This window comes from Anas platyrhynchos, chromosome 35 (assembly GCF_047663525.1).
Source record: "Anas platyrhynchos isolate ZD024472 breed Pekin duck chromosome 35, IASCAAS_PekinDuck_T2T, whole genome shotgun sequence".
In the NCBI taxonomy this organism is placed as follows: Eukaryota; Metazoa; Chordata; class Aves; order Anseriformes; family Anatidae; genus Anas; species Anas platyrhynchos.
In genome coordinates, this window is record NC_092623.1 from 4558888 (window position 1) to 4578345 (window position 19458).

General features: G+C 42.4%; 1 protein-coding gene across 1 annotated transcript; it reads left to right on the forward strand.

Moving 5' to 3' along the window:
• Positions 1-1444: 1444 nt before the first annotated feature.
• LOC140000914 (cysteine protease ATG4A-like) lies at positions 1445-10152 on the forward strand (the record flags this gene model as incomplete). Its single annotated transcript, XM_072032020.1, has 9 exons — positions 1445-1505; positions 1969-2067; positions 2861-2962; positions 3518-3590; positions 4924-4999; positions 6807-6947; positions 7998-8054; positions 9204-9315; positions 9588-10152. Coding segments are annotated over 9 exons (786 nt in total), but the record flags the coding sequence as incomplete, so codon positions are not given.
• Between the last annotated feature and the right edge of the window lie 9306 nt (positions 10153-19458).

Consider the following 19458-nt stretch of genomic DNA (forward strand, 5'->3'; position numbering starts at 1 on the left):
TATTTCCCCCTGCTTACATCTGCTCTCCCAGAGGTGCAAACAACATCGCTTATTGGCTCAGCTCTGGCAAGCGCCGGGGCCCTTTTGGAGCTATCTGGAGCTGGCTGTTGTCTGGACTGTTCTCACAGACGCCATCCCTGCAGGCCCCTGCTACCAAACCCTTGCCACGTAAATCCGATCGAAGTGTATGCAGCAATTACAAAGCCGCTGTGCTTTGGGCTGTCACGATCCTTCTGCAAGTGCAGGGGAGGTGCAGGGTTGCTTTGCATTTCCAAAAGGAGGAAGAAAGCCTCCAACCCCACTGGACCTCAGCCACTTGCAGGATCCAAGCAACGCTCCCCACTTTCAGTTATCTCCCTCCCATGCACACAGTGGGAGCAAGGTTGAACAAGCACATTTTTGAAAATGTTTATCTTAATGAAGAATAAAAGAAGTCTACAACACCCAATCCCTCTGTGCACCCAAGGCAAAAATCGTGGACTATTCTGCCTCAACACTATTTTCAGACCCAATTTGTCAAGTCATCTAGCAGAGGATTTCTGTCTTGTTCACTCACTAGCTTAGTAGAGCACCAGTTTACATAGGTGCTGGAGCAGATTCCTCAACCATCTGAAGGGACTTGATCCCAGAAAAGTTCAAAACTGCAGATGACTCATGATTTTGTGGTGAAGCATCTATTAAATGAGAGCTGTTCCGCTTAGGGCACAGTGAGACAGTGTGAGAAGAACCCTGTATCTCACTGATTGAGGCTTTATAACTCTACAGAATTGTCAGTCAACAATAAATGGAAAGTGCAGGAGATATGTTCTTTCTTCCTCCTTTCCCTGCCATACATTAGCAGAGAGATTGTGGTGGGATATAGGTTCAGAGCCTCACAGAAGAAGGATTTGAACCCAGGCTCTCCACAGTCTGCACCACTGCCTTCCTGATGGCTTTTGACTATTTTATTTTATTTTATTTTATTTTATTTTATTTTATTTTATTTTATTTTATTTTATTTTATTTTATTTTATTTTATTTTATTTTATTTTATTTTATTTTATTTTATTTTATTAGTATTATTATTCTTCTTTTTCTGGGTGGTGTCTAAGTCTTGGGGGGAAGAACAAACTGTGGGAGGAGGGAATGCTACTACTGTCTGTGACAGTGGTGATTTCTGGACAGTGTTAGCAACAGAGCTTCTGCAGAGAAGAGAAAATGCCAGGCAGTCTCTGTTGGTATTCCATGTACTGAGTACTGAGTGCAGTTTTGGGCTCCGCAGTATAAGAAAAAGACATAAACCTGTTAGAGAGTGTCGAAAGAAGGGCAACAAACAAGAGGGTCTCTTTTAACAGGGGGATTGAGGTTTGTGGCAAGGTTTTGGTAGCAATTTAGGGGCTGCACTGTGCTGGACACAGCAACAGACGCACCATAAGCCAAAGTCAGACAATAAGCCAAGGTGTGTTTACGTGTGGTTTACTGTGGTTTAACGTGGTTTATGTATAGAAGAAAGTTTTTGCCTATTGGTGAGTATACTGCAGATTTGCTGCATTGTTCTAAATTAAATAGCAAGATAAGTGATGGCATCGTAGGCTGGGAAAATATTTCTAGAGTATCAGCGCATTTTGAGCATCATTTTAACTGTTTATGCAAACATGAAGATTATTAAAATCAGTGTTTATTTATGTCTGTATGTAAACAGGTGATCATGTTGTATAGCATGCAGTAAATGGTTTGTGAATGCTGCTTGAAGAATGAAAAGAGTAAGTCAGCTCCACAAGGAATAAATGAATTTTGTTTATTTGTGCAATGCAGAGATTAGAATTAGACCAACAGCATGGAACCAAAGTCTTGCTGTGTGCCTTTTATCTGTAGGACAGTTCATGGAGGCTTCAGCAGCCCTATCTGTTTTCTAGCAGTCTGAAATGTCCTCTGTGGTGCTGCACCCAGTTGAAAGCCTGCACTGATTGTGATGAACTTTCCTAACAGGAGGCACGGGTCCTTCGTCGGACGCTGGCTGGGGATGTATGCTGCGATGCGGGCAGATGATGCTGGCCCAAGCACTGATCTGCAGACACTTAGGGAGAGGTGAGTGCTGGTCCTGAGGGAACTTCGGTATTGTCTGCAGACGCTTCTTCGTAAGTACTCCATTAAAAGCACAAACCCTGAATTTATTAGTGAGACTTTCTTTGATGCCCTGGTAACAGTTCCTAATGAATCAATTCATATTCAGCTGGGTGAAATCATCCCAGCCTGAAGCAGAGAAATAGGCATAGAAGGAGAAGAAATGGGGAATCCTGTCGCCATTATTTTATAAACCTTTTAGTGTAACACCCAAGTTGAGGCCAAGGGAAAACCTGCCACCGTGGGACAGTGCTCTTACCCTTCTCTTCACTACTCACTTGTCAGCAGCACGAGGTCCAAACCCCCCTGGTGCAAGCTCTTAAGCATGCATGTCACATCCCAGGATGCTGCCAGTGGAGTGTTTGGACTTTCTGTATGGATCTTATGTTGTTATTTAATGGGTGCTTAGAAATCCAACAAGGTCTAAACACAGCCTGTACTTTTAAATAATCTTGGAAGCTCAGAGATACTGGAATGGCTATCAACACGCAGCATGATCCGTCAGAATATGTTTGCAGTTGATGTTTTTGTTTTGTTTTATTTTCCCTGTTTTTACAATCTAGCCTATGATGATAAAGGGCAGCTTGATGATAAATAACAAGCTTGGAATTCTAGGAGCTCTACACAAAATGTAAATATTCGAGATGAATTGAAATGTCTTTTAACATCTCATTATAAAGATTTCTGCTGTCTAGACATTTGATCAGTGTAATGAAAACGTCACCATTTTTTATTCTATATCAATTTTTCCTTTCAGATTGGCAATGGGAAAAACACAAAAAACAACCAGAAGAATATCACAGAATCCTACGATGCTTTCTCGACAGGAAGGCTTGCTGTTATTCAATCCACCAGATGGGTAAGAACAAACATAAACTTTCAGGTTTTTTCCACTGAAATTTCTACTGTGTTGAATCACTAATTTGCAGTATGTTAATTCATAATTTTAAAAAGTGGATGTGAAGACAATGTGTATGCTTATATAAAAATAAAAAGGTATGCAGATGGGCGCAAAGACTAGTAGTACAGAAACATTCCCTGAGACCTAAATAAAGCCATGTACTAGAACGTAGCTCTTGATAAACTCTGTAAGCCTTGGGTACCAGAGTCAGTAATGTTAGAATAGACAGTCTTGTAGCTTATTGCTGTAATTTGTAATAAAGGGCACTAACATTTGTTAACTTGTAATTCTCATTGTAGTTTAGAAGCCTTTTGTTTATTAAAGAAACTGGCACTCCCTAAGTTTTGAAAAGAGCATAGATTGAGAAAATAATTGTTATTGCTAAATACAGATTGCAGTTACTCTAGAATGTTTGACAGTCACAGTATTTACTGTATATTGTTCCCACATTCTTTATGGTCTCATTTTTCTTTGATTTTGTGTACGTGTGTCTTTTTTTCACTATGAAAACAGCACAGGTGGGTGTTGGAGAGGGGAAGTCAATTGGAGAATGGTTTGGACCAAATACAGTTGCTCAAGTACTAAAGTAAGTGAGATCATACCAGTCTCATTCAGAACGTACTCCCCTGGGGCAGCCAAGAGAAGGCCCAGGCAGAGTTTTGAAGGCTGCATCTCCCCCTGTCCCACAGTCAGGAATGTACTTGCCATCTCTTTACAAGTGCAGCATGGAATGTCATGCCACAGCTCGGTGTGCAGGTACTGAGTTGGGAATGGGTGACCTCTAAATTTTAATAAAGGAAGAGCCTGAGGAGAAGAAACTGCAGGAAAGTCTCCTGCTATGCCGTCTGCATGCCCTCACCAGTCACACCACAGATGTATATTCCTTTCTGCACAGTGGCACAGCTCTGGCAGGTCGAGAGTGCCACCGTGTAGGTCGGAGTGGTGGTGTGAAACATCAGAGAGAAGCCATCTCGGCTGAGGAGGGAACTGAGCTGCAATTCCTCCCTTTCTGAGCAGCAGTTCTGCCAGCAAGGCTACTGGATAAAGATGGGCAGCTCCTCATAGTCTGGGAGCCACACTGAAAGGAACTGAGGCTGCTCAGTTCTCCAGGGGTACGTGGAGGTGTCTTACCTCAGGCAGGGGCTAGGCTACAGGTCCTGCGAGCTCAGCAGCAAGTCTTTGACACCCTGGAACAGGCACATGATCTGAAGAGGGAGGGGAGCTGAAGCATGCCCTGGACTCCAGATCTTTCATGGCCAAGTTTTTCATGGTGAAACGCTCACCCCCATTTCTTTCTGGCTTATTTGAAACAACTAATTCTGCCAGTGCAGCTTAAGAGAGTAGCTCCCTTCCCCAAAGGTTTGGATTTTGCAGAAGTGGACATAAAACTGTGTGCTGCTGTCTCCCACTGAAGTTTTGGTGCCCCAAACCCTTAGCTGATTTAGCTTTTAACGCCCCATTTCTGCTGTGCACGCAGGCTCAGGCAGAAGTAATTCCACTGAATTCAGTGGAATTTCTTAAGCAAAAAGTAATCTGCAAAACTGGCATAGGAATTTTTTTCTTTTCCAGATGAGAAAAGACACAATTGGGCAAGAACCCAGTGCAGAGACTGTCGAGTGCAATAAAAAGTAATAAACTTGATGTAGTTGAACTGTTACTGTCACTGCACTTAGCAGTAAGACAAAACAGTTTGCACATGGTGCAGCGCATATGTTTTTCCTGGTACCACTCAGTACCTATTTTTCTAAAGATATGAAACATTTAATGTTTAAAGTTTTCTTTTTCTTACATGGAGACTTTAAAAAATGCAGAAAGGATGTTTTTTCTTAAGAAAAAAAAAATAAATAAATGGTTCTGAGTGTAAAGCTACCCTTTTGATCCAACTAGTTTATATTAATTAGTACCTTAATGTTTTCTAGGAAGCTTGCTTTATTTGATGAATGGAATTCATTAGCAGTTTATGTATCTATGGGCAATACGGTGGTCATTGAAGACATCAGGAAGTGACACCTCATCAGTTTTCTGGTAACAGTTTCTGATTTGACTCCATTTGCCAGCATGTATCTAAACATGAACAAATACTTGGGGGGCCATGGCTTTGTCTTGCAAGGGTAAGAAGAGGGAAGAAGGACATACAAACTCAGTTGTGTTTTTTTGATCCCTGATGCCAACTTCGTGCTCACATCACTGGATGTGAAGAGCTCCTTGAAGAATTTCTACTGTCATCATTGCTGCCATTTCATTTCTCTGGCGTTTTATAGGCAAAGCTTGACACTATTAATAACATTAATAGGACATGTCACTGCAGTCTTAAATTGTCATCCCCCAATCATTGATCTAACGTCTCACTTGGACGTGCCAGCACATACTGTCTGCTAGAATTACTTCTACTAAATAGCTGTAATTGCCATGCCCGGCTCGTTTTGTCTTGGGTGCCCTATAAAGATCCCTGGCAAACTAGCTTAATTCACTACTGAGAGGAAGATCTGCTTTGTGTTCCTCTGTGCGTTGACTGATTTCTAGTTTTATTCCCGCAGAAAAAACGTGCTGGTGCCCTCCTCAGAGCAGCAGGGCGTCCCACAGCAGTGCACATTTGCACAGAAGTGCTCTTGGCCGAAGCAAGAAGGCAGGAGGACTCTGCACAGGCTGGAAAGCCCTCTTGCTTATTATACCTCTACGACTAGGGATAAATCACATAAATCCCGTATATATTGATGCATTTAAAGTAAGGTTTTCTTTCAATTCATTGCTCGTTACTGTCAAATAAGTTTGGGTATCTGTGATGTCAGTAAAGAAATGAATGACAATTTCCTTTATTCCTTTTGAACTCCTAGGAATGCTTTAAGATGCCACAGTCTTTGGGAGCATTAGGAGGGAAACCAAATAATGCCTTTTATTTCATAGGATTTTTAGGTAAGGAAAAAAGAAACTTATTCCAAATGTGCAGATGATCAAAAGAGAACATTTTTTGAAGGGGAAATAGTAAGGGGTCTAAGCGTGAACCTCTAGAAGTAAAGAAAGATGAGAATAGAATAAAATAAATGAAGAAGCATATCTAAAAGAGTTTAGAAACAGTATGAGATGATCCTTAACAGGAGCAGAAAGTTAACAGCAAAGCTAGGTGTAAAAATAAGTGATGACATCAACAAGAGCAACATACTGAGAATAGCTGATAGCATTTGACAAGTGTATTGGTCAAATGTCACTTTTATTTTCTTGTATTTCAAAACTGTTTCTGATAGCAGTATCTTTTTCACCTTTTGCATACCTTCTGTTATTAAGTATTGCTCTAATTAATTTAAAATGCATTCCTTCAGATTTCACCCCACTTTGGGCCAAAATTTTGCAACCCTATTTTGTCCTTTTGTAAAACCTAACCTGTTTTAGTTAGGCTTTTTTGTTCCAATTTCTGAATGAATGCCTAATGGGATTACAGATTGCATCTGTGAACATCCTGTACCTTTTAATCTGTCAAATGTTAGTGTTTACAACACTTGAGATTAAAAAAAAAAAAAAAAAAAAAAGTACTGGATCTCACATGGAAAAATAAAAGTATGTGACAAAGATAGAACATAACCAACCAAAAAATTACAGTAATAGGTGACAATAGGAAGTTATACTAAATACCCTGTGGGAAACGCTGTGTCTAAACCTTCCGATTCTCTTAAAGAATCCCTAGCTGGAAAGTCTAGATTATACTGACTGCGATGGCAATCTAATTTCTATTTTACAGTTCTGGACCAAGTGCTTATTAATGTCACTTGCTTATTTTTAACATACGGCTTTTACCCATCCAGGCAATGAGCTGATCTATCTGGACCCTCACACCACTCAAAGCTTTGTAGATTCAGAAGAAAATGGCACGGTTGACGATGAGAGTTTCCACTGCCAGGAAGCCCCACATAGAATGAAGATCATGAATTTGGACCCTTCAGTAGCTTTAGTAAGTGTCAGGAAATCTTGAATGCATGTACTTTATCTCAAAGTAATGTCTCTCTACATTGGTAAGGGCAGCAATGCATCTCCTTGAACAGAACCAAGATCACAAAGCTGTCTTCTGTGATCAACACATAGTAGTTTGTACATAACTACATCGAGAATCTTAGGGCAAGTGGGGAGCTGTCTGTACTGTAGGGAGCTCGCTTTGTTTTCTTTACTGAGCAGCTTTTACTTCTTTCAAGAGGCATTATAATGGTCAGAGCAAGGAACTGAAACAGGTTTACGTGTTTTATTCTATCACTACTTTATGTTTGGTCACCTCTAGACAAGTTACTTAAACTTACTTTATATCATAAGTTGAAAATGTTTAAGTGGAATTATTGTATTTCACCCCAAATTACAAATACAAATGTATTATTTGTAATTCACCCAAAATGTCATGGGGGTACTGTGGTATTTGAAAAAATTGGATCTGATCCCATGCCAGTATCCTGTGATTGGGTGATTGGCAGTTGTCACCAGTGGGATGTGTTTCTAAAGCTTTAAACAATCTGTAAAGATACCGGTATCTGTCATTCATTCACATACCTGTTTTTTAATACTGCTGCTTTTTAGAAAGTTTTTTTGTTTTGTTTTGTTTTAATACTTAACTACGTAACTGTGCAAAATGTGGCATGATGCAACGAGACAGACAAAATCATAATGAAGAGCAAATATTTTCAGTATAGATACCAGAATGGAAATGTTCCTTAGGTGGTCCATCATCTACAAGTTTTCAGCTTCTGCTGATACCTGGACTGTAGGAACTGGGTGGCGCTCCATGGAGGAGCACACAGGAGCTGCTGCTATTTTTTGCTTGACTATTTCGTTAGGGGTTTGCAGGGCCTTGTTCTCCCCGTGGGTTCTCTCCCTAGAGCTGCCACATATTTGGAGTCTTATATCTACTGATCGTACAGGGCATTACTGTATCAGAGGTCAAACCGCCTTACCTGCTGGTACCACATACCTACCATCTGCAAAGGTAAAACTCTGTGTGTTTGTTTTTTCCCCTAAGGGTTTCTTTTGCAAAGAAGAATGTGATTTTGATAACCGGTGTAGTCTTGTACAAAAGGTAAGAGTGGGAACTTAGCATCTCGATTTGTTCTTTATAAAGTCTGGTTTTTATTGTCTGTTTTTTGTAAAATTTTCCTTTGCATTTTCCTTTGTATACAAATTGTATGAGCCATGGAGAAGAATGCATTAAAGCATCAGGGTAAGGCAATACTACTGAATTGCTAATTGGAAATTGTTCAGCACTTTACCAGCCACAAACCCTGCCAGTTGGAAAATGGGTGTAAACATCCACACTTGAAGGTGTTACTGGGTGACACTTGCTTTTAACTTCTAATTCTCACTAAATGACTAAGGTTTAACTGCCATATTGTAGTGATGTATCAATGATTTGCTTCCTGATCCTTTTTTATTGTTTGACATAATAGATTGCGTGTTCTAATTATGACTGTTAGTCCCTGCTATCTTAAAGATCTGATTCTGTAAGCGCTGCAGGCCTCTAGCTCCTGCTGATCTAGGGAGAACAGAAGGTGCTGGCTGCCACAGGAAACAGACTTGAGGATGTTTCTGCATGCAGCTGTTAAGCTAAGCACCAGACGTCTGAATGTAAAGTACCATCAACCTCTAAGGGCATTTATTTAAAAAAAAAAAAATCATCTAAGGAAAACAGTTTGTAAATAACTGAAATACAGGACAGAAGGTAACTTCTCTTTGAAGAGGAATAGCGTTTGGCTTCAGGAACACCTTTTTTCCTGACCAAAACCTGTCCTTCAAAATCTGATGCGTTTTTTTTTTTTTTTCCCCCTTTGGAGGAGCTGATAGATCTGTCTTTTGTGCTATTGATCAACAGAAAACTTGAGGAGAGTTCTATGCAAGCAACTTTCTTTTAAAAAGCAGAAAATATTGTACATTCCTAGTGTGCTTGCTACCTGTAAACAAAATTACAGGTTTGCAGATATCAAAGCTGATATCAAAAGATGATAAGACTGATAATTTGTAGTACAGTTCAAGAGATCTGTCTTCCAGATGTGTTTTAACTAGGGATGTATTACAGAGACCATGGTGCTTGGATTTCACAGTATGTCTGTATAAAGACTTTTTTTTCCTGATGGACATGCGTAATTAAAAAACACTTTCAATTAAGCAGACACGTTTTGTGTTTGAAGCGTCCCCCGAGCCAGCTTTTAAAATGAAAGCATTCTGTCCTCAGGAGATTCTAAAGCAGCAGAGTCTACGGGTGTTTGAGCTGGTCCAGAAGCACCCGCCACACTGGCCTCCTTTCATACCTCCAACAAAACCAGAAGTGACAACCACAGGAGCAGGTAAGGCACCGATTAAAAGCCTAATTGTGCAATGTTATGTTCCTCGTTAGCAAATAAAAGAATAATCACAGGTAGAATAACTATCCTTTGTGAGTGTCAAGCAATATATAGCAGGCATGTATCCAAACAAGCCATACAATTGCTAGCACAGATTATTTTTTTTCACTCTTACAAAGTACTTTTCTGGAATGCGTCTTTCAAAGTTTTTTTTTTTAAGTGAACAAAATCAGGCATGTCTTTAGAAGCATTTTTTTCTTTATCTTTTTTTACAGAACTCATTGAATCTACTGACAAGCTATTTGAATTGGAAGAAGAATTTGAAATCCTGAGTGTGTGAAGGAAACTGTGGTGACTCTTCTGAGTGTTGAATATATTGGTAATATTATTGCATTGACTTAAACAGCCATGTTAGCCCCGAAGTGCCTGAAATTATGGATAACAGAGCACAGAAATCTAGTAGCATCCAAAACTCCAAGGGCAGTTTAACACACAAGCTTCCCCGGATGGAAAGGCAGTAAGAGATCTTGTGATAAGATGCTTAAAGGGAATCTCTTTTTAACGTACCTTACCTGGAGACAAACGGGCCTTTGAGATTAAGGCAAAAATACATGTATCACTGGGCACCATGTTTGGAGAAAGGGATAACCCAAATGGATATTTCTTGCTCTCATATAATAATGCAATAGTTTAGTTCTTCAAGCAAAACAGTCTTCAGTTCAGGAGGATGTTTACTTCTGTTCCCTCCTGTGGGCTGCGTCATAGGAAAAATACATTGTCTTGTTTAAAAGATTGACTGGATCAGGAGAAAATTGTTTCCTTGTTAAATATTTTAACATGTATTTGAGCAACCAGACTTTATTACAAAAATGTTTCTGTAAAAGGAACTATGTCTAATGGACACATTTTGCAATAGCCTTCCTGTTTCTGGGAGACCTCAAGAGGAACAGGAGCCTCAAATAGTTGATACAGATCACAACCACTGTTATAGTTATGGTATATTTCACCTTGACCTTAAAATTCAAATGATTAAAACTTAGGTTATTTCTTTCCGAGTTAAAACGAGTCAAAGGTGGTTTAACTGTACCTTATTTATTTTAGAATAGATTTACACAAGTTTCTCTGTTACAGCACTTTATCTGTGCATCTAATAAATTTCTTAAGCTTTTCTTAGGTTGTATGCTGCTATGTTTGGTTAATTTGTGTGAACTAAATATAAACCAGGTTATCTTAAAACTTAATATAGAAGCGTACACAGATTACTGAATTGTTGCTTTTTGACTTCTTGCCTTTTGAAATCTGTTTTGGTAGAAGTGCCTTAACCCTACAGGTTTATCAGAACAGCCTGGGCAGTTTTATTTCTAAGGCAGAGAATCTCTCTCTAGCAGCCATAAGAAAAACAGTTCAGAATAAAGAAAGGCAAACATTTTTAATCCATGCTGAAGTTCCTTTTCACTACCAGACAGTCCCCCTTGTGGTCATGTTGTCATGCTAGTGTAATGAACATGAACTGCAGACTTTCATCTTCACCAATAAATGACAACATAGAGAAATACTGAATATTGTCTCCTCTCACTTGTACCTCTCGATCAGGGCCACTGTTTTTTCAAACAAAAGAGTTAACGAGATCCTATTGCATCTTGTTTAATGTTTATTAACTACAGTTTGGAAACCACAAACGTAGAAAAAAAATATCATTTCCTTATTTTATTAAAACATATATAAAACATATATAAAACATATATAATATATATATATAACACATATTGTGTTGTAAAGCCCACAATTCCATACCAATGACAACAAAAAAATCATCTAATTGAGCATGCAGTTTTCATTAACCTGTTTTTTGTTTCTTTTTTTTTTTTTACAAATACCCAACAACACATACACATGTGTTGTGTTGTGTTTTTTTCCATCATTTCTCACTGAAGCAATACCCATCCCGTATCAGATCTGTGTCATTACTCTAATTTTTGTTCCTAATGTACTTGAAAAACTTCTTAACTCTATTGATTGCAACAGTGGACTTTTTTCCCTCCGATCTTAACTCCATTTATCAATTACTTATTCTCTTAAAATCCTGCTTTTAAGAGATGGTTGGGTATTCACCATCTCTCACTCTTATTTATAGATTTTCTTTTCTTTTTCAGTAGTTCAGCCCTAGTCAACTCGGAGGTGGGCAGCAGCAGCTTCTATGGAGCAGCTATGCTGGAAAAAAAAAAAAAAAAAAAGTTGAGCCTTGAGGGAAAAGGAAGGTGGGAGAGCCAGATGGGGCAAGAGGAAGGGAGGTGGTTTGACCAGGACACCTTGAGGGTCTGGGAAGAGAAGAAATGGATGGGTGCTTAAGAAATGAGCAGCATCACAGCCTACATACGGAAGAATTGTGACGAGCAGTTTAGAAATGTGAGCGATTGGTGGTCTTGTGTTGATCGGCAGCTGTGCTCCATGGTTATAGCTGTAATTTCAGCAGTTTACTGTGTAAGCCGCATGTTGCCACTTCCTTGATCAAGGCAAATGCTGTTCAGTTGCAGGGAAGAGGGGCAAGACTCAGGGAAGAAACGGAACGGAGAAAAACTGTACACTGTGGATATGCACACGTAGCCATAAAATCAGTGCTGGACAGAAACAGAGAAAGACAGACAGAGAGACAGAACGAAAGGAAGGAAGGAAGGAAGGAAGGAAGGAAGGAAGGAAGGAAGGAAGGAAGGAAGGAAGGAAGGAAGGAAGGAAGGAAGGAAGGAAGGAAGGAAGGAAGGAAGGAAGGAATGGAGGGAGGGAGGAAGGTAAAGGGAGAAAGAAGGAATACCCCACACTCATAAAAGTGAGAAAGATCCAGGTGTAAAAGAACGTAAAAGAAAGACAACTGTCATGTTGTGGTCTGATAGTTTCTGGGAGAAAGCAGAAACCCAGCAATTCTGTCTTTCCTACTCCTCCAAACCAATTCCGTTGACAACTCTGAATGCTTCCAGCTAGAAAAAAAAGGAAGCATGAAGTGGAGGGCTCCTTGCCATCACTGTATTTCTGGAGCAGATTTCTGGATAGTCCCCGCAGCCAGCTGTAGGGCCTGTGCCAGGCTTGGAGTGGCTGCAGGGAACATGCCAGGGGCTCGAGGTGCTGCAGGGAACATGCCAGGGGCTGGAGGGGCTGCAGGGCGAGTGACACGGGTTTGAGGGGCCTCAGGTCCCAGCGCAGTGGTTGAAGTCGATGCAGGGAACATCAGAGTTGTTGGAGGGGCTGCAGGTAAAATGCCAGGGGTTGCGGGGGCTGCAGGGTGCTGAGTCACAGCTTTGCATCAGGTCAAGACGCATTTTCCTAGAACCATCCATTTCCTCCTGAAGGGGCTGAATAGCATGGAACGGTCTTCAAAGTGCACAGAGCAGACCCCAGCAAACGTAGGGATGCTGCTAGCAAGTAGGGAACTTTTTTGTTGATGTTGTTAACATTGTTTCACGACAATAGATGCAAACATGTATCTTGAGTTGAGGGCAAAGGTGACCTTGGATCTGAAGCACACAGGCGTTCGCTAATGTCCCCCCATCCGGAGTGAATCCACAACGACTCGGAAGGAAAACTAAAGTCCAAAGCAGTGCACTGGGATAAAGAGAGTTTAATAGGGTAGAAAAGGAATAAAAACAATATAATAAATATTAATATTTATAATTTATAATATAATAACGTATAAAAATTGTTTAATTAATAAGATTAAATAATAATCATCATAATTTTATAGTAAGAAAACAACGCCATACTGTACAACACAGTCAATAAAGTGGATTTAATGCAATAAAAATAAAACCCATTTATCCCATCCCAATGAGTTCCTATCCCCATCATCACTTCCCATCCCACTGATCATTTCCTATCCCAACAACGTCCCAGTTCTGATCCCAAGGCTGAATTCCCAACTCCCACCCACCCATCCAGCCAGCCATGCACCCATTTTCTGCATTTTCAGGTCACAAGACTCTGATGAAGGCCACCTCAGCCTTTTCCCCCCCAAAAAAAGCTGCTCTTTATTGTGAAAAACTTCACTTTTGCACAACACTGCAGACCCAGCCAAGATGGTCCTGCAAGACAAGGTGAAACAAACATACAAAACCCATATGGAGGTAAATTGGTTCATCTAAACAAATTCCTACCACGAAATCCTGATCCTCAATCTCAGCACCGATGAAAAAAGAGGATACAGTTCCCTCCTCCAAGGTCCCTCTCTGCCCCTGCTCCCCGTGGGCTCCTCTCCATGGCTGCAGCTGCGGCCCGGGGCCTGCTCCTGCGGGGGCTCTTTTTTGCACCTAAGTGCTGTTAACCATCCCAGGCATTTGTTGTTCACATGGTGAATAAGTGCTGTTTTGGATTTACAGAGATAATCTGTAGATTTGGTTCCAAAGGGGTTCAAATTCAGGCAAGGCAGTGAGAGCTTTGTGGGCTGCAGGAGAACCAAAATGCAGGAACTGTCAGGGCTCATCCTCACCCGGGACCAACTCTCATTTGGTCTTCTTTGGAGAGAAAGCCAAGCCAGCCAGATGGCTTCCACTACTTCTATGGGAGTGACATTGGGATTGATCTTTAAAATGAAATGAAGCAGAAGGCTGTGGGTTCTCCAACCTTCAAGATATGCAGCACTTGGCTGGGAAGGTTTCTTCCGTTCCTATGGATTTGAAGAATTAGGGCTGAAAGAAGCAGCAGGACCCTAGGGCCATATTCTGTCATCTCTATGGAAACTCCTGACGGGAATTACCTCCCTACTGGTGTCAAACTGCAGGCAGGCAAACGGGTGTGGTCTCCTCTCTGTGCAACTCCCCAATCCATGGTGTCTCTTTGCATGTGTGAAATTGCATGTGTATAGGGGGTGTGGTGGCAGAAGAGTGAAAGCCTCTTCTGATGGCTCCTAAAGCTGTGAGTCTGACCCTTCTGTGACTGTGCTGAAAGCGATCCTGGGGATAGAAGGGAGAGTGATCCAGCTGCACATCATGAGACGGGGAAGAGACAGAGGCTCTGGCGTGCACTGCTGACTGGTTTGCCTCGGTGGGGTTGGAGTGAGGAAGCTGTACCCTCCTCTGTTAGCACAAAGGAGAGGAGTTATTCCACGCTATTTTTCCTCCTCTGTGTATGAATGGACAGACTGCACAGTTGGTTAAGGCCGTAGCTACTGAAGACAAGAACTCGATTGTCTGCTGCTCTTCAGGCAGAAGGCAGAAGGAATCAAGAGACAGGACTGGCTCTGTCTGCATACTGCAGTAGACGCACTTTTTTGCATCTTCTGTGCGTGAAAAAGTATGTTTTAATTGATAAGAATCCCAAGGGCCTAGAAATACTGCAGTTTTAGGATAAATCTGGTATAAACTGAGTGTCCTGAGGATTTTGAGTACTCCATTTCCGTGGCCAGACCAACAGAAACTCCAGGGCAATAGGAAACACAACTTTCTCTCTCTTATCCTAAATTTCTCCACTTGTTATCTCCTGACCAGCAATTTACAGGAAAGTTACAGGAAAGTGAGGGAAAATATTTGAACTATTTATACACCAGTGCAGGTGGTGCCATGTTAACTTCACTCTTTTGCAAGATCTTGTTTGCTAACAGCAAGTTATGGCCCCTAGGGATGTTTTACCTTGAGGGAGGGAATGGGGGCACACCAAAACAAGTAGAACAAGCAAAATACTGTGGGGTGGAGCTGACAAAACAACAAACAAACAAACAAACAACAAAAAAACAACTACCACCACAGACCACCCACTAGTGCCGTGCTTTTCATACTGAAGTGAGGAAAGAGCAGAGCATCCTTGCAGGAACTTCATGCCTCAAAACCCTCCTTTGTCACTCTTCCTGCACTTGTGTAACAGTTGCTTGCAGGTCTGTTTCCTTTCTTATTTCAGGACTGGAAGATGGCTTCATGGACAAAACAGACTTGGCTTGGGGAAGAGTAATTGAATTTATTGCCAACTGATCACAAAGTAGGACAGTGAGAATTTAAAAACTTTAAAACCAACCAACCAACCAACCAACCAAACAGAAAACCACCTCGCCACACTACCTCCATCCCAGGCTAAACCTCAGTCTTGATTCTTCTATCTATTTCCCACGGAGCAGTGGGGGGTGGTTGGAGGATGCTGGGGACTGGAGGTTGCAGGCTCTGCTGCTCCTTCATTGTATTTGGCAATTTTATTGATGGTAGCGCTCCCCACCCCTCCCATCCCCTCTTTTCCCTTCCCTCCACTCCCCTGCCCTCCCCTATGCTCCCTGTTCTTTCTGACCAACAGTATGATAGATTCGGGTGGGTGGTCAGCACGTGGGGCTACGGAGAGGACATGTACACAAAGATTTGGCTCCAGATCCAAAATGTCATGTATTTGGCAATTTTATTTATGGTAGCACTCCCCTCCCCTCCCCTCCCCTCCCCTCCCCTCCCCTCCCCTCCCCTCCCCTCCGCTCTTTTGCCTCCTCTCCCCACTTTTGCCTCCTCTCCCCACTTTTGCCTCCCCTCCACTCCCCCCCATCCCCTCCCCTCCCCTCCCGTCTCCTCCCCTCCCCTACACCCCCTCCCCTATTCTCCCTGTCCCTATACTCTGCTACACTCCCCTCCCCTATACTACCCTACACACTCCTACACTCCCCTCCCCTATCCTACCCTAAACTCCCATTCGCTACACTACCCTACATTACCCTATGCCCCCCTCCCCTACACTCTCCTACACTCCCCTCCCGTATCCTACCCTACACTCCCCTAAACTCCGATCCCCTACACTACCCTATACTCTCCTATGCTCCCCTCCCCTCTAACACGCTACACTACGCTATGCTACACTACCCTACCCTACCCTACCCTACCCTACCCTACCCTACCCTACCCTACCCTACCCTACCCTGCCCTACCCTACCCTACCCTACCCTACCCTACCCTACCCTACCCTACCCTACCCCACCCTATCTTATCCTATCCTATCCTATCCTATCCTATCCTATCCTATCCTACCCTACCCTACCCTACCCTATCCTATCCTATCCTATCCTATCCTATCCTATCCTATCCTATCCTATCCTATCCTACCCTCCCCCTGCCCTCCCCTCCCCTCCCCTCCCTTCCTTTTATTCCCTCCCCTTCCCTCCCCTCTTGTCTTCTTCTCTCCTCTCTTCTTTCTTTCGGGTAACTTCAAATCGCTTCAGTCGTTCTCATAGCTCCTGTCCCTGGCTGATTCACGGGAACCCATCAGCAGCAACCAGAAGCGCTCCAGCTGCTGTGTCACTGGTCGAGCAACAGTCTCCAACTGGGAATCGCTGACTTCGTTGTGTGGCTCAGACAGGTGCCTTGCAGTTCCACCGTGGCCTGGACGTTTCCTCTTGCTGTGTCCCCACCTACAGCGCACTTCTGCTTAGAAGCAGCAGCAGGCTTTGCAAGATGTCCCACTCCTTCCATTTTCAGTGGTTTAGCTTGGCTAGCCGGGTGGTGTCTGTCAATAGAAGACAACAACGAGATTTGGGTTAGAAACAGCTAACTGAGTAGTTCCTTTGCACAAGGGCAAGGAATATCTACCCCTTCCTACTGGAGGCTGCAGTGTCAGAGATAATGACGGGTCCTTCCGAGAGCTTTGAAATATCCCTTGGGGATGCTGAGTCCAGAGGACCAGAGCAAACCTGTCTAAAGTACACCGTGGAATCACTCGGAATGACTTCCTAGCAGAAGCATGTGTCTGATACGGCTTCAGCTGCTTGCAGTGTTCTTCTTCACCTCATACCTAAATTCAGATGAGAGATCTCAATGAAGATGGAAAGGTTGAGAAATAGAGAAATCACTGATGTGCTTTGAGAACTTCTAAGGACTGAGTACTGCATCAATCCCATGTTGTAACATTAAGGATTGGTTAGAAAAGCAAACGTTAAAAACAAGGAAAGGGGAAGAACAAGTAAGCTTTCTTAAAGTATCTATTCTATTTAAGGTATCTTTAAAGAAGTAAATAAGTACTGAAATATATATGCAGATAGAGAGAGAGAGAGAGAGAGAGAGAAAGAGAGAGATACAGAAACCTAAGAGTCTGCTGTGCAGGTTAGCTTCTTGCTCTCTTTTCTAAAAGTCACAGTGAATGCAGCATCTGTGTGCGTTACAAGCATTACCCTCAGTCCAGCACAGGTACACACGAGAGGTCAGCCTGCAGGTTGCGGAGGCAAAGCAACTGCTCTGGCTGGATGTGAAGAGCCAAGACAGAAGTTGCTGTCAGGGAAAAGATACACAGAGGGGATGAAAAAGACGGAGTGTGCTTCCGACCTTCACAACTTCTAAGCAAGCGGAGATGAGGTTGTGGAAGAAGCAAATAAGCTGTTGATCTAGAAGCAGCCTGAAGATTGTCCTTAAGCAGGGCCTTGCATTCTTCATTTTTACAGCATTGCTTGCCTTCAAGTGCACGACGATGATTTTATGAACTTTCTACCACTACAGAAATGCACCGGATTCTTTCACAAAACTTACGGGTGGTACTTGGCAATATTGGTCAGCATTCTCTATTTCCTTCTTCATCTCAATTCTCTTTTGGCCTGTGAAGCTTTCCAGATCAGAGGAGAAGATCCACGGTAATACGGAGCTTTGGATACTGCAAAGGAAACGAAGAATCCTACTGACAACTCTTTTCAACCTCGCCTGCAAGCATCACAGAAAAGAACACCGAAAGAACACCGCTTTATCATGGGAAGCATAAATTGGAGCATAGGTGTCCTATAGCTGAAGCGAGGTGAAGCAGGTTCCACACAAGGTGAAGGAGCACACCCATAAGCATTTCCATAAAGCCGTGTTTTCAAACAAAGGGTTAAGATTTAGATTTTCTTACAAGTGAAGAATGAAGAAATAAAAGAAAAAGAAAATTACCAGGACATCCAGTTTTCCTCTAGCTTGCTTTGCTTCTTTCCGAATCTGAGTCTGGAGTGACAGTCAGGGAGCAGCGTTGTGCAGAAATGCCAAAGCCTCCCCAGCTGGTTGTACCTTCATCAGCAAGGGCTTTGATACTGCTGCCTCCTCAGCAACATCAGCCATTTCCGAGGAAAGCTGGTGTCCATCAGGTCAAATAGGAATGGGAAATCCCTCTTGCCACAACTTCACACTCACACCAGAGTTGGCAGGACAGGCCGATGGACAGAGAAGCGTCTGCAAGAGTGTTAGAAAACAGACTTTAGATTTCCGTCAACCCAGGAAGAATTACTTGCTCATCCCTTCAAAGTGAACTCTGAGTAGAAGGAGGGGATCCCAAGCTGCATTCCTGACATCTATGCTGCAAAGTCATCCAATGGGACATGTTACTGTAGCAGCCTGTTACGAACAGAAACAGGACTTTGAGGTTATGCTGTTGGATTAGAATTAAGCTCAAAGAGTTAGTCCTTTGACGTGTTTTTGTTTGCAAGTGTTTTCACTGCTTCCCAGACAATGTCTCCAGCAAGCTAGCTGCTTGCTTCATTTGTTCTGTTCTGTTCTGTTCTGTTCTTTTTGATTCTGTTTTGTTTTGTTTTCTCAGCCAGGATTCTTAGAGAAATGAGATTAAAGTGATCATATTGTATGTCCACCCATCCCTCCCTCCCCTTCGCTTGTCCAGAGCTTTTACCTCGTCCAGCAGCTTGAATGAACTCGGTCCTAGGCGCAGTTGTGTCCAAGCCATTCTGTTCCTAGACGTGTTGTGAGAACAGACAGCTAAGTAGTGGGGAGAGGACGTGCTGCTGTCTGCAGTGTGACCTCAGCGCTTACCAAACAGTAGGGAATACACAGAGAAGGGCCTTAGGGGAACTTCAAGCCCCAGATACGTTTTATGTGGAAACCATATTTCCCAAGATAACACTGGACACAACTGCATAATCAAAAGGGATTCATTTCTTGGTTCATTCAACTCCTAGGTTTTAGTTTTAAAACATGTCTGTCTTGGCTTAAAGCACTCTTCCAATCTCTATTTCCAGTTCCTAGGATTTCCTGAAATAGGGAATCCCATTTTTTTCTTTGTACACTCTCCCAGCCTCTTTGTTTTCCTCTCCCCAAGAAACTTAGCACTGCTCTCTTCATACTTGACAACTAGATATGGAGCTGTATCAGCCAGAAGGAAGTTTCCTTCACACTTTCTGCTTCTTACGGTATCTGGGCTCTTACCTTTACACTTACTCACCCTTCCTACATTAGC